General features: G+C 46.6%; 1 protein-coding gene across 1 annotated transcript; it reads right to left on the reverse strand.

Moving 5' to 3' along the window:
• Nucleotides 1-443: 443 nt before the first annotated feature.
• LOC146754377 (uncharacterized) lies at nucleotides 444-2,161 on the reverse strand. The gene is made up of 8 exons (XM_085527673.1): nucleotides 2,079-2,161; nucleotides 1,908-1,964; nucleotides 1,685-1,741; nucleotides 1,488-1,547; nucleotides 1,342-1,406; nucleotides 1,061-1,136; nucleotides 814-860; nucleotides 444-660 (listed from the first exon to the last, which is right to left on the reverse strand). Exons 1-8 carry the CDS (start codon nucleotides 2,148-2,150, stop codon nucleotides 459-461), a joined length of 636 nt encoding a protein of 211 aa, XP_085383799.1. The 5' UTR covers nucleotides 2,151-2,161; the 3' UTR covers nucleotides 444-458.
• Nucleotides 2,162-14,434: the final 12,273 nt, after the last annotated feature.

The raw sequence follows: 14,434 nt of genomic DNA on the forward strand, positions 1-14,434 counted from the left end.
TTTCTTAACAACTAACAACAACCAATTGGGGGTAACATTGGCTAATGGGTTAATATGGGCTAATTACAATTAGAGGCCGTTCTTATAGGCCATGGCTGCTCTGATGAGCCATAGAATGAAAGACGACCAAGAGTAAAGACAGAAGAAAGGGAAGGAGGGACAGAGAGGCAGCAAAGCGAGGCAGTTCAGTGCTGGTAGATCCATTCACATCCTGCTGTCGGGTGCGGATCTTCAGTCTGATGGGCCATCAGAGGTTTGTTGTTTGACAGCGACTCCCGATGACAGTCCAGACTGATTTCCAACAAATCCAACGTGGTGGCACTCAGCCGCCTGCCAGCACTGCCCCACTGCTGTGCCTGGGGGCAGGAGCACAGGAGAGGCCCCTTCCGTGGGGACAGAGCCCTGTCCCGTGCCCCAGCACGCAGCCCTGAGCTGGGAGGGGTTACTGAGCTGGGTGGTCAGATGGGCAGCAGCCCATCACAGACCACACGCAGGGTCCTGCTTGCAAAGTACGCCACGGAAGCGTACATTGGCTGGGGCAGCACCCGCAGCAGGAGCCGATAGAGCAGCTCCTGGTCATAGTGCTGGGCGTAAAATAGGGCAGAGCCCAGCACAGCAATGAGCAGCAGCTGGAGGCAGACGAAGATGAGGCAGATGGTCCTGTGGGGTGAAAGAGGGTCGGGAATGAGGCGTCTGTGCCCCATGGCAGCACAGCCCCATATGGTGCCAAAGGGGCTGCAGAGGGGTCCAGGCCATCAGCACATTGATGGGAACCCAGCTGCTGTTGGCAAAGAGCAATGACGGGATACTCACTGCATCCAGAAGGAGAACCCACGTCTCCTCGCCCGCTCCTTCTTCTCCTGTAGGTGAAGATGGGGCAGAGATGGAGGTCAGGGTCTGCTGCACAGCAGGGGGATCATGCAGGACTCGGGAGCCCAGCAGCACAACAGTGCTGTAAGGAGCCCTGTCCTCAAGGAGACCCCATTGCATGGGGAGACCAGTGTTGGATGGGGAGACCCCTGTTGGATGGGATGAGGGTGCTGTGTGTTCTGCTCCTTACCAGCTGTACTTCCACGAGCTCCGGCAGCACAGCCCCAGGCTCACGCTCCACCTCCATCTCCATCTGATGCTGCTGCCTGTGGGCAACAAGGCTTGGTTGGAGTCTATCACCACAGGGGGCTCCCAAACACTGTGTGCCCTCCCCCCAGGGCTGGGATGGGGCTGCTCTGCCACACCGTGCAGGAACCAGAGCCCCATCTCCAGCAGCACTGCAGTCCCATTGCTGCCCCAGGTGTGTCAGAGACCCCTGTGTGCAGGTGTGGGGTGCAGGATCCCACTCACCAGGCACCCTCCAGCTCCAGCTCCTCCCGCTCCTCTCGCAGGCGCTGTTTCTCCCTGCGCAGCACCTGGAAGACAAAAACATGAGCTCCAGGTCCACAACATGGGGGTGGGCAGACCCCACCCCTCCCCTCAACCCACCACCCTACCTCGATCTCCATTGTCTGAGCCTTCAGCTGCTCTTCCAGCTGGGCAATGAGCTGCTTCTCCTGCAAGACAACGCGTGTGCCATGAGGGGTGGCTGTGTTGGGTCCCATGGACCCGAGGGATTGGGACCGAGGTCCTCCTGCACAGCCAGAGGCGTGAGGATGCTGAGCTGTGAGGACGAGCCCTCACTGCCCCCTACCTGCTCCAGCTCCTCTTTACGGGCAGCCGTTCTTTCAGCCCTTATTTGCTGGGCATTCTGTGGGAAAGGAGAAGAGCAGCGGCTGTCAGGGCACCGGTGCTCCCATGGGGCTCCGTCCCCTCCTGCCTCCTCCATCGGGGCAAGCAGGACCTGCAGGGCTGGAGCTGCAGACCCACATGAGGGGACTTCTCCCACCCCACACCACACAGCAGCATCTCCTCACCTTCAACAAAGACTCCCTGGCTGTGGCCGTGCGGTTCTCCATGATCCGCTCATGAGCCTGTGGGAGGGGAAAGGAGCAGCGTTGTCCCCTGGCCCTCTGCTGCCATGCCATGGGCAGGGTGCCCTCCAGGCGGCAGCTTGGCCCTTCTGTGCCCGTCCATTCAGTGCTCACCTGCTCCAGCTCCTGCAGCAGCTCCACGCGCTGCAGCGCTGTTAATGTTCCACTGGCAAACTGGGCCCGCATTGCTGCACCACTCGCACAGCTCCTTGCAGGACCTGCACCGCCTGCAGAATGGGGCCGGCAGGTTCAGTGCTGACCCACTGCACCTGCCCCACCCCAGCGGGGCTTCTATGAGGTCAGCGTGTCATTGTGATGTCACCTTGAAGGTCACAGAAACAGAGCATGGTTTGTGCTGGAAGAGTCCCTGAAGGTCATTAAGAACCAGAGAATGGTTTGTGTTTGGGATGGAGGCTCCTTGAGGATCAAAGAACCAGCTTGTGTTGGAAGGGTCCTGGAAGGTCACAGGACTGTAGGATGGTGTGGATGGAGGTGTTCCTTAATGAAAATGGAAGTATAGAAGGGTTTGTGGGGGAGGATCCTTGACAATCTTAGCACTGCAAGGAGGGTTTGTGTTGGAAGAGTCCGTGGAGATCTGAGGAAATACAGAACAGGTTGGTTTGGAAGGGTTCTGGAGGATCAAAGAAGCATGAAGTGGTTCTTAGTGTTCTTGAGGGTTGTTTTTAGGTTTGGAGTTTGGGTTTGTGTCTCTGTTGGGTTTGGGTTCTTGAGGGTTGTTTTTAGGTTTGGAGTTTGGGTTTGTGTCTCTGTTGGGTTTGGGTCATTTAGGGTTACTTTTAGGTTTGGGGCCTGTGTTTGTGTCTCTGTTGGTTTGGGTTCTTGAGGGTTGGTTTTAGGTTTGGGGTTTGGGTTTGTGTCTATGTTGGGTTTGGGTTCTTTAGGTTGTTTTTAGGTTTGGGGTTTGGGTTTGTGTCTCTGTTGGGTTTGGGTTCTTGAGGGTTGGTTTTAGGTTTGGCGTTTGTGTTTGTGTCTATTGTGGGTTTGGGTCATTTAGGGTTACTTTTAGGTTTGGGGTTTGGGTTTGTGTCTATATTGGGTTTGGGTCATTTAGGGTTACTTTTAGGTTTGGGGTCTGTGTTTGTGTCTCTGTTGGTTTGGGTTCTTGAGGGTTGGTTTAGGTTTGGGGTTTGGGTTTGTGTCTCTGTTGTGTTTGGGTTCTTGAGGTTTGTTTTAGGTTTGGGGTTTGGGTTTTTGTCTCTGTTGGGTTTGGGTTCTTTAGGTTGGTTTTAGGTTTGGGGTTTGGGTTTGTGTCTATGTTGGGTTTGGGGTAGGGTTGGTTTTTGGTTTGGGGTTTAGGTTTGTGTCTCTGTTGGGTTTGGGTTCTTTAGGGTTGGTTTTAGGTTTGGGGTTTGGGTTTAGGTCTCTGTTGGGTTTGGGTTCTTTAAGGTTTTTATGTTTGGGGTTTGGATTTTGTTTTCGTGGGTTTGGGTTTGGGTTCTTGAGGGTTGTTTTTAGGTTTGGGGTTTGGGTTTGTGTCTCTGTTGGGTTTGGGTTCTTGAGGGTTGGTTTAGGTTTGGGGTTTGGGTTTGTGTCTCTGTTGGGTTTGGGTTCTTTAGGGTTGGTTTTAGGTTTGGGGTTTGGATTTGTGTCTATGTTGGGTTTGTTTTAGGCTTAGGCGTTCGATTAGGGTTAGGGTTTGGTCTAGTGTTTGGGATAGCGTTTGGGTCAGGTTTAGGGTTGTGAATCACGAGAGCAGCTGTTTTATGTTTTGCGGATAGCCTCTTGCACAACTTGGGCAGATACAGCCTGAAGGACAAAGGGCTGGCATTAATGTCAGCTCAGGAACAGAACTGGGAGGTGGCCACAGAGTTTGCTGTCAAGGGAAGATTAGAAAGTAGAAATGTGCTGGTGTTGAAGATAAGATGGCAGAACAGATGCCTCAGGTGGATGTAACATCAGCGGGAACCGCCCTGGGCAGCCTCCTTTAAAGGGTTGGGCATTTACAGCAAGAATGGCTATTAGCATTCATCCCACCACCATCAGAAATGTTAATTAATGCTTGGAATTTCTGCCCATGTTCTTGGAATGAATGACCACAGAAAGGCTATGCCTATCAATGGAATGTATGACCACAGATAGGCTATGCCTATCAATGGTATCAATGGTAGCCTATTGATAGGCTATGCCTATCAGTGGAATGAATGACCACGGATAGGCTATGCCTATCAATGGAATGAATGACCATGGATAGGCTATGCCTATCAATGGAATGAATGACCACGGATAGGCTATGCCTACCAGTGGGTAGTCACTGCTTGTCTGGGTGTGTGGGTTGATGCAGCAATCCCCATGCACCCAGCCCCGCAATAAAGGGAATAGAACCCATTGGCGTGTCACATTCCTGTGTTGGTTTTCTCAGCTTCACCATGGCCATGGCTTTAGGGTCATTTATGGGTCATTTGGGGTCATTTGGTGTCTTTTGAGGTCATTTGGGGGGATTTGGGGTCACAGATCAGCTTCCAAAGCCCCTTATTTTAAAGGAGATGCCACGATCCAAAGAGAGGAGTTGTTGAGCTTCTTTTACCTCAACTGGTTAGCTGTATAGGAAGAAACAATAATTAACATGTGTTACATATACACATACCTATATATGTATATATACATGAAATCACTGACGGCACTCCCCCAGCATCAAATTCCCTTGTGGTACACACTGGACGTCCCTGTGTTTCTCCAGCACCCACCGAGTGCACCCAGCTCCCTGGGGAAAAGCAGTTCCACGGAGAGGTTTGCCCTTTCCAGAGGCTGGAAGGACCCAAACTACTTTTCCCAACATGTTCTTTACATGCACTACAGGGACCTCATCTCCCTCTGCAGTATGCAGGGGGATGGATTGGCTAGGACCATCACGATTGACAGATCCTCTAGTATTGACCAACCAAGTGGCTTCTGCCCAATGCTTCTCCCAGTGCTTCAATGTTCCACCACCCATTGCTTTCAACATAGCTTTCAACAACCCATGGTATCATTCAACCTTACCAGAGGCTGGTGCGTGGTAGGGGATACGATAATCCCACTCAATGCCATGATCTTTGGCCCAAGTATTTATAAGGGAATGTTTAAAAGGAGACCCATTATGAGATTCAATTCTTTCTGGGGTGCCATGTCGACACAGGACTTGTTTCTCAAGACCCACTATGATGTTTTGGGCGGTAGCAAAGGGTACTGCGTGTATTTCAAGCCACCATGGCAAGCGCATAACACCATTGTGAGATTGTGGCGAGGTGATATAATCAACCTGCCACGCCTCCCCATATTTGTCCTTCTGCCATCACCCTTCCCCCCAGAGAGGTTTCATCCTCTTGCTTAAACATGGCACACATGTGTCAGTCACGAATAACCTGTGCAATAGCGTCCATAGTTCAGTCCACCCCTCGGTCTCCACCAAACTTACATGTCATGCCTCTTCCTTGATGGCCTGAGGTCTCATTGGCCCATCGGGAAAGAAACAATTCAACCTTGTTCTGCCAGTCCAAATCTATTTGAATCACCTCAAATCTTGCTGCTTGATCTACCTGATGTGAAGGATGAGAGAAGGGCCCCACAGTGAGGGAGAGAAAGAAACTCACAGAAACTGGGACGGGGGGGTGAGGAGGAAGGGTAGTCTGGTAAAAGAAGAATGGGGAGTGCAGACACTGGGTGTGGAATAACAAGGGGGATGAAGGCCATAAAGATAAGGATGCAACAGCCCAAGTACAGTGAGGTGACTGGATGTCCACAAAGCAAAGTGGAACCAGTTTTGGGGGGGGGCCCTCCTGCAGGGTTGAATGTGTGCTAATGGGGTCTGAGGAATGTCATGAATATGTATCCCAATTCCTGCCAACTACTGATGATGTATTAGTTCAGCCTACATCTGTAGCACACTTTCTCCTGACCGTGTGCAAGTGAGGTGGAGCTCTCCCCCTTGCACCAGGGTGTGTGCGCATCACTCATTAAACATACCTGCTTTATAACTACTTGGTGGTTATGGAGTTTGATTCCGCAAGTCAGCTGCACTGTCAGGTGAGTTGTCAGTTCTCAGCTCAGGTGAGCCCAGTGAACTGAGAGCATTGATGTAGGTGAGAACTGCTGAGCTGCAGGCTGAGGTCACTCTGTGAGCTCTGCACTGAACCAGCATCTGCTGGGAAGGGAAACTGATGAGCTGTGCATGTGCCTTTTCACTGTCCTGCTTGGCTGGTGACACTCGGTTTTGTGCAAAGCCAGTGAGGGTTCCACAGGGCGATTCAAGCCAAACACATTTACAGTTGAGTGACAGACAATGTGCATTTGGACTTCCAGAATTCTGCCTTAACAACACTTTCAAACCAAGGCATCTAGCATTTCAAAATGACTACTGCTCAATGCACCGGGCGTGGAATTCTTCTTCCAAGCCATGCCCGATACCATCAGTCCTGCTGAGGTTTCCTGTGCAGAGTTGTCTGTTTCCTAATTACTGTGCCTACTCTGCAAGGAGTAAAACCATGCTAACCGTATGGCCAGAAAAAGAAGCTGGAAGGAAGAAAAGAACTCCAAGTAACTGTTTCTGCCATTCACCTCTTGCAACTCAGTGCTGGGGTTGCTGACACAATACAAATGAATGCTGGTGACAGATTAGGGCATTCCTAGAGAAGAATCACACTGCTTTGTGTTTGGTATTTCTGTTTGCCTCACTTGTTTTCAGCACAACTTGATATCTCTGTTTAAAATAAAACTGTATCCCAGTGTACCAGATTCTGTGCTCATCTGATAGAATCCATCAGGAGCACCAGAAAACAGGCCCTTACTGGATATATTTAGGTGACTAAACAAGAGGGACACACACTGGCATCCCAAAAGGAAGGTCTTCCACACCAAAGAAAATACAAAACCTTTCTGGTATCTTCCTTCAGAAAGTAAAGAAGTTATGAACTGGGTCGTTTCAGACCATGCAGGCTTCAGCACCTGGGAAGCCTCTGTTATTAGAAGAGGAAAGGGCTCATGCACCTGAATAAGAGCCATGACTTTCAGGACAGCAGCCACTCCCGTTCTTCTCCATCCAAAGCTGTCATTTAGCTTTCACTGCGTCTATTTCATGCAGCCATTCATTAGTTCTGCACTGCAAAGAATGTAGATCAAGGGAACCAATCTAATGTCCTTAATTTCCTGATGAGAAATCTCTCTCAGTCTCTTGCAATAGCACTGATCACCTGGAGCAGAGGAAATTAAAGCGCACAGGAAAAAGTTCCTCGGGTGGCAAAAGTTGAATCACAGCGTCACCTGCTGGAGACCGACATCTCGAGGGAAGCAGGATGGATGTTGCAGCCAAATGTGCTCCTCCACCACTGGTTTGCTGAGACGTACCCATGAGCACCACACATCTGTGCGGTCTGTCTGTCCATAGAGCTACAAAGGCAGAAGCAGAACATCTAAATGGTTTGTTGTGGTTGTGTGTTGTGACTGATATCAGTCCTTGGACCTGTTAGACTTCACAGTTGGGTTCAGAGTTTTCACAGCTCATCCTGGCTTTCTGGTTCTCCCTGCACAGTGACACCATCCCTTCTGACCCCTTCTGTCACCCCTTTTAGTCCAACTGATTGTGATTTGAATGTAACTCCTCCATGGTGCTTCCAAATTCCTAACCGAGTGGGAAACGAGCCATGGGACCCATCTAATATCTGTTAGATGTGGCCGCAAAATAAATCTATCATCAAGCCCTTTGCACTGATGCTTTTCAGTGTAATTCCTAGGATGGGTTTGTTTACCTTTCCTTGAGCCTGCAGGTCATTTCTAGCAGTAACAATGCTTACTGCAGGTCACTCAACAACACCACGTTATGACTATGGGTCTTACTTGAAATCCATTCCTGACCAGTATGTGGCCACAGAACAGCCCTGGAATTTGCTACTTCTTTCACTTGACACCAGAGGGAGTGCTGTATCATTACATGCAGCAAAGACCTTGGCTACTGCTAAAGCAATGGCTGGAAAGAATTACCATCACCTCTGGTCTCCTTTATCACGCAGGCCATCTCTCTGATTAAAATACAACAGAGAAAGAAAAATGAAAAGATCAAAAAACAATTACAGAATCACAACGAAAAGATTCAATAAGAACCAAAACTTACCTCGTGTCTCTGCTGTAAGCACAACCATGTGTGACAGAAGCCTCATAGGCATCAAGGGTCTGGTCAAGAAAACAAGCGCTGGTTTTGATTTGCTCTTTGCACAGCGTCCAGAAGAACTGTGCACATCTCTCTCCATTGCTCCTTATGGCCTTCCAAAACACCTTCAGCAAGTCTCGTCATTGTTTCTGCCATTGTTGGGTCCTGTATGAAATGATGTGCACGTTGAGGGAAAACATGAAAACACATGGAACTCCAGTCAACTCCGTTCCCCTAAGGATTAAATGTGAAGCAGCAAATGGTTTGACCGCGTATCACAGCAGACTCTGTACAGAGGATACTACTTGTGTTACAAAAGAGACTGAACAACATCAGCACAGGGCCTTATCAACACTGACTGCACAAAGAGACTGGGAAGTGAGGGCTCATGATACTCTGACAGTATATGGAGCTGCCTCTGGTTCTAGAGGAAACCCCGTTTCAGTCAGTGCTGCCTACGCTGTCCTGTGCAGATGCCCGAAGTCACGTGCAGCAAAAGCATTTACAGATCTCAACTTGAACCTTCAGATCTCCATTCAGGTGAGGTCCAGCAATGCTCATTTTCATCATAAACTGTACAGAAATATTACTTCAGAATCAAACTTTACAGCGTGATCATTTCAAATAGCTCCTCACTGGCAAGAGGAACAGCAATTGAGTCTGTGAGACATTTGGCAGAGCACAAAGCCAAAATCCCCATGCTGCTTTGTCACACTTTGCCATCAATCTCAGCTCACCTCACACATACAGTGAACAAAAACCTGTTTCCTTCCCTACCTCATAGTCTGCTAAACACGCTGATGAAAACATATTTCCTGAGATGCTCAGACACTGCTGCAACAGCGATCGCATGTGTGTGTAAAAGTGTGTTTTGATACACAGTGCAAAAACATCAAACATGATCTTGGGAAAGTTCAGCTCATGAGAAGTGGTTTCTTCTTGCTGTATTTTTCCATCTCTGCATTATGAATTTTGCAAAGACAGCCGAGCTTCCATCCTACGTACACCCTGAAAATATCCCCTTTGTATTTGTACTTCACATACAAAACACACAACTTTGTCAGACTGTATTTGCAAACACTCATCAGGTCCTGTAGAGGTCAAAGAATTATCACACCCTAGGCAGATTTTTAAGCTTTACACAGGTTTGCATGCAAAGCGGAGATTCATCGTGTGAGCTCAACCACAAGACCAACACCAGTGCCTACAAACCCTTCAGAGAATGAAGGAAAGCAGTACAAGTAGAACTCCTGAACACCGCATTGATTTCCATGCCTTGGTGCCCCTGGAGAGATGGAAGGAAAGGCTTTCAGTCTCACATAGTATGATCTGTCATAAGTCATTCACTGAAACTTCAAGATCCAACAGAGACATTAAAGTATTTTCAATTGGGTTTGAGCATCTCTGTAGAAAAAAAAATAATAAAATAATCAGTTATGTACAGTGTTACACATAAAATACAACAGTGTTACACATACAGGTAATAAAAGGCTGAAACTTGCAAGCTGAGACTGGACATGACACTTTCCCTTCAAAATGATGGCTCTATTTTACAAGTGGCAAATCAGCCATTGCATTTGACTGCTGGGATTAGTACTGCATTAGTAACTGTTGTTTGGCTTTCATTGCTCTATCCAAAGTCTACACTAAACAGGCTGACTTTTCCCATTCTCAAAATCAATCAATACATACGTGAATCTGAAAACACATGAAGCAGAGCAAATTCCAGTCCCTCTACCTTCTCCTGGATGTGGGTTCTCCCAGCAGACTGAGGCTTCTGACCGTCCTTGCTTCCTTCTCCTCTTTGGAGTTTGCTCAGGTGCTCATCTGAGATCCAATCCTTAAGGGCAGTCAGGAGCCCATCAACTTCAGAATTCGGTGGTAGTTGTAATATAGTCGCATCATCAGCTATTTCAGCTTTCAACTTGATGATCTTCCAAGCCAAAACCTGAGCAGATGGGCATGCACCAGAGCACATCAGTTCTGCTCATTATCCACTGAATGATGCATGATATGTCAAACAAATAAGAAGTAGATACAGACACCCCATAAAATTCAAAAGATGGTCCTAGCAGCAAGCTTTATTTTCTCTGCCCACTTCCCCCTCATAGAATCTATTCTTTCTCCAACTAATTAACTCATGAAACAAATGAAATTAGAAAAGTTTCCTTATTTCAACAGGTATGCAGAGAATGTTCCATTGCTGAATGGCTTTTGAGTGAATTTCCCACCTTGCCCAACTCTTACTTGATCCCTTCCTGATGCTGCCCTCACTTCCTCCTGCATGAAAGGTGTCATCTGTTGTGCCACTTCACCAGTATCCTTACGCATCTCTGCCACTATAAGCTGATATTTACACTACAACAAAACAGAACAAGGAATTCTGTTTTTCTTCTGACCTACAAAGGAATCTTGTCCAGATAAGAAAACACCTTACCTTCAGGATAGATGAAACAAGCCTCTGCTGTCCTTATCTATTGATTTGAGTACTTCTTCCCTAGAATCCCGTCATTTACCTGAAATAAAAGAAAAATACTCAAATATCTGTGTACAGAAAACTCGATTTTTTTGGTAAACAACACTCCGAAATCCTTTGACGGAGTTCCTGAGCAGCAGAGTGATTAAACCAACAACTGCTTTACCCTTTCTCTTCTTGTAAACAAGTGACAGAACAGTAGAGACCATGCTGCAAAAATGCCTCAAGAACTCAGGAACAGAGAGGGGGAAAGGAATTGACTGCATTCACACCCTTCCTGTCACAGAAAAACCAAGTCATCAGCTTTGCAGACATCCCGTTCAGACAACCAGCAGTGTTAACTCAGACTTGGAGAGTTACTGATCATAGGAAATAATTCCTCTCGACGGATTTCTTATGGATTCATTTGCTTCCTCAAGGTCATCCTGACATTCGGCAATTTCCTTCAGCAGCATTTCAAGCCTTTTCACTTCTGCATCCTTCTGCTGTAGAAATATCACATTCCAAACAGGATGAACCAGATCATTTTAGAAACAATTACAAGCCAAGTTGCATTTTAGTGTTAAAAGGATCTGATAAGCTTCAATTTCCGTGTTTCAAGTACATTAAAGAAATAAGCATTAAACCTGGTAAACACAGCATGGCTTCAGATAAGGACCACCAAGTGAAAGGGCAAGTAAAGCAATAAGCGTCCTTACATTACCGCACCTCTTTCAGATTATCCAGAGAGGCTTCTTGCTCCATCAGAGCTTCTTCTCTTCCATGGAGCTGCAAAAATCAAGGGGAAAATGTTGAAATAGCTCCAAAACCTGTTCAATTTTCACTTAATGCCAATTTGGCACTATAAAAAAAAAAAAAAAAAAAAAAGGTTGTTGACTGCTATACCTTTGAAGTAGTATCACTCCATAAAATGATGTACTGTTTTCCTCTGAAATCTCTCTCTGAAATCAATTAATTCAAACACGGTTGGAGTTTTAGTAGCTGAAGCTGGATCCAGGTTTGGAAACAGCTCTGACTCCTTTCTCTCCCTGAGAAATGTAAGATCTGTGTCTCCCTTCCAGTGTTTGAAAAGACCTGAGGTGCAGTGAAAGGAGCCAGAGAGTGTTTCTTCTGCTGCGTTTTATTCCTCACAGAGTGAAAATAGTCACGTCTCAGAGGTGTGAGAATAATCCTATGAATTTTGTGACCAAAGCTTTTGTAAAGGCTTCTTTTTTACTCAGTGATGTTCCAAACACAGAGAAGTCTAAGTCTGTTACGCCCTTCAGACTTACAAGCCCAGCAAGCATACAAAAAACTTCTGCATAAGCGTTAAGAGCTTTATGTGTCAGCAAGCAAGCTTCCCATTCCTATTTGTGTACGGGTGCCTTATTACACTATTGACAGCTTTTCAGCCTAGAGGTCTGGCGTAGGTTTTGTGTTTCCAGAGAAAATAGTGTGTTGGTAATTTTATTAAGAGAGCCACGAGACAGATTTGGGAAGGGAGACGCATGATCCTCTCCCAAAAGGAAGGAGGCAGCAGTATTGCTGCCCATCAGTCCATACGGTATCAGCATCTGTTGGTTCCAAATGTCCTTTCCCCACAAAAAAGGCAACACAAAAATCAACTTGGTCTCTCCTTACCATCACCCTCTTCAGGTACGTATCCAGGCTTATTCTTATAACAGAAGAACATCGAAGGCAGCTTGAGAAAGCCAGCACGAGCTCTCTGCTCTGGGATAGGTGCTGGTTCATCAGCAATTATAGCACCATCAGATGGAGGATTGTCTGATGGCACAGTCGTCATCTCAGCTTTGGACAGAAATTGAGCCAAACGTGAAGACTAAATTACTTCAGAACAACAGCAACAGTAACCCCACAGTGCCCTTATTTCTGAGCTGAGCTGTCTGCAGCAATGTGTACTACTGAATCACTGAGTAACTGTGAGGGTTTGACATCCCAGAAAACATTAACCAGCAACTGAAGAGGACTGGTTTCAAATTATTTGGGGGAAGTCTGTGCTTCTTACCAACTAACCTCAGTCTATTACCATGGTAGCTGTTACTGAAACTTTTACTGTTCAAGAAGTCATCCTTTAGTTGCATGCTCCTGAGACAACCAGAACACTGCTTTCAGTCTCTGAAATGTAACAGACAGGTGCATAACAAATATTATAGGTATTAGATATTTGAAACGCATGTAATTACACACCTGAACAACAGATACTAGCAGACTAGGTTGACATTGTGAGTTAGGATTCTGACAGGATCAACAGTTTTCATCACTTGCTTCATTTTGGACTAGGCATACAGAACAGCTAAAGAAAAAGACATTTTCGAGTAATTCTGAGTGGTCTTTGGAGTATCTACTTGCTCAAGTTTAAAGGAGAATCGCTGAAGAGAAGCTCTGGTATTAGTTTTGCTTGGATTCCGGCAGGCAGTGCATTAGGAGGCAGCATGATTGTTTCTCACCAAACAGATTATACAGTCCCATTGACCTTCCTGCCTTTTTAGCAAAGACAGATCCACATTTCTCTTGTGCAGTATTACGGCTGGCTTTGAAACTTGCAGCACATTCAGTAAGAGAGGGCCATTACTGTGTTTCCCACATAGCTGGATTTGGGCTTTGGCATGAAACAGTGCCACAGTGTAGCTGTAAGGAACACCACGGCATCTCTCCAAACAAGCTGTAGAGCAAGAATGACTTTGTCAGCTACTGACAGATCTGAGAAGCATTCATCAATGATCTTCATTAGGCAGTGCTTTCTTTGAAGACAGGGTTTGTGCACTTCTTGTGCTTCTGCCAACACACCATCATTCACAAACTCATCTGCCTTTCTTTGCCAAAGCTAAGCGACAGTATTTAGATTAATGAGAATCAGCTGGAATGCAAGTAACAAAAAGCATTTGGGGTAATGCAAGCTAGGAACCAACCTCGGCAAGATTCCAGTGTGAACCACATTCTTCATAGCTTCAAATGCTAGGAAAGCATCATCAGTTTTGCCTTCAACTGCATCCAGCACTGCAAGTGCTATACGTGCCTCTTCTTCATAGGCTGCAACCTGAAAGACCTACAAGCAAAGTGAAAAACAAGTGATACCTAATGTACACACTGATACTTGGAACAGCAGGTGCATGCCAACAGCCAGGAAGGAATCAGGTAGGAGAAAGTTAACAACATCGCTCATTTTCCTCTAAGACAAGAAAATACTTCTGGAAGAAAGTCGGTGCTCAGGGAGGTCAGTGTCATCCAAGCAGATACAGTTCTACAACTAAGAGAAGTTCTCAACAAATACTGTTTCCCCCTTCACCAGATACATTCTGATACTACCAAATCTCATCGTTAGCACAACCCAAAAGAAACCCAACAACAACAACTACAAAATAAATAAACAAACACAACAAAAAGCCCAAGCAATGTAAATGTGGCTCATTTCCAGCTGGGACAGACCTGCTTTCTTCAGCTTGTCAGGTATGATGCAATGTGTTGGTTCTAGGAGAAAAGCAATGCTGATAACACACCAATGTTTATAGCTCCTGCTAAGCATGTTGTGCACAGACAAAGCTGTTCTCAGGAAAGGATCCAAGGAGCTGGGAAAGAACAGAATTAGGACAGCTGGTTTACGCTGGCCAAAGGGGTGTTCTGTACAGAATGGCATGGTGCTTAGCCATCTTCTGGGTCTAACCACAGCCAAAAGCTTGTATATTGTCATATAACACCCTCTACTCTACTCTTAGATCAATCCATCTGCACCTGAATGTCCACATGATGGAAATGCTTGTAGAGAGGATCAGTCAGTTCAGGAACATTTTTGTTCTCCCTGATGGTTTCCAAGCTAATCAGAAGTTTCTTTGCCCAATGTATTCCTTCTGGTCACAG

The sequence above is a fragment of the Coturnix japonica genome, chromosome W (genome assembly GCF_054131305.1).
Source record: "Coturnix japonica strain WE chromosome W, WE-NBRP24, whole genome shotgun sequence".
Lineage (NCBI taxonomy): Eukaryota > Metazoa > Chordata > Aves > Galliformes > Phasianidae > Coturnix > Coturnix japonica.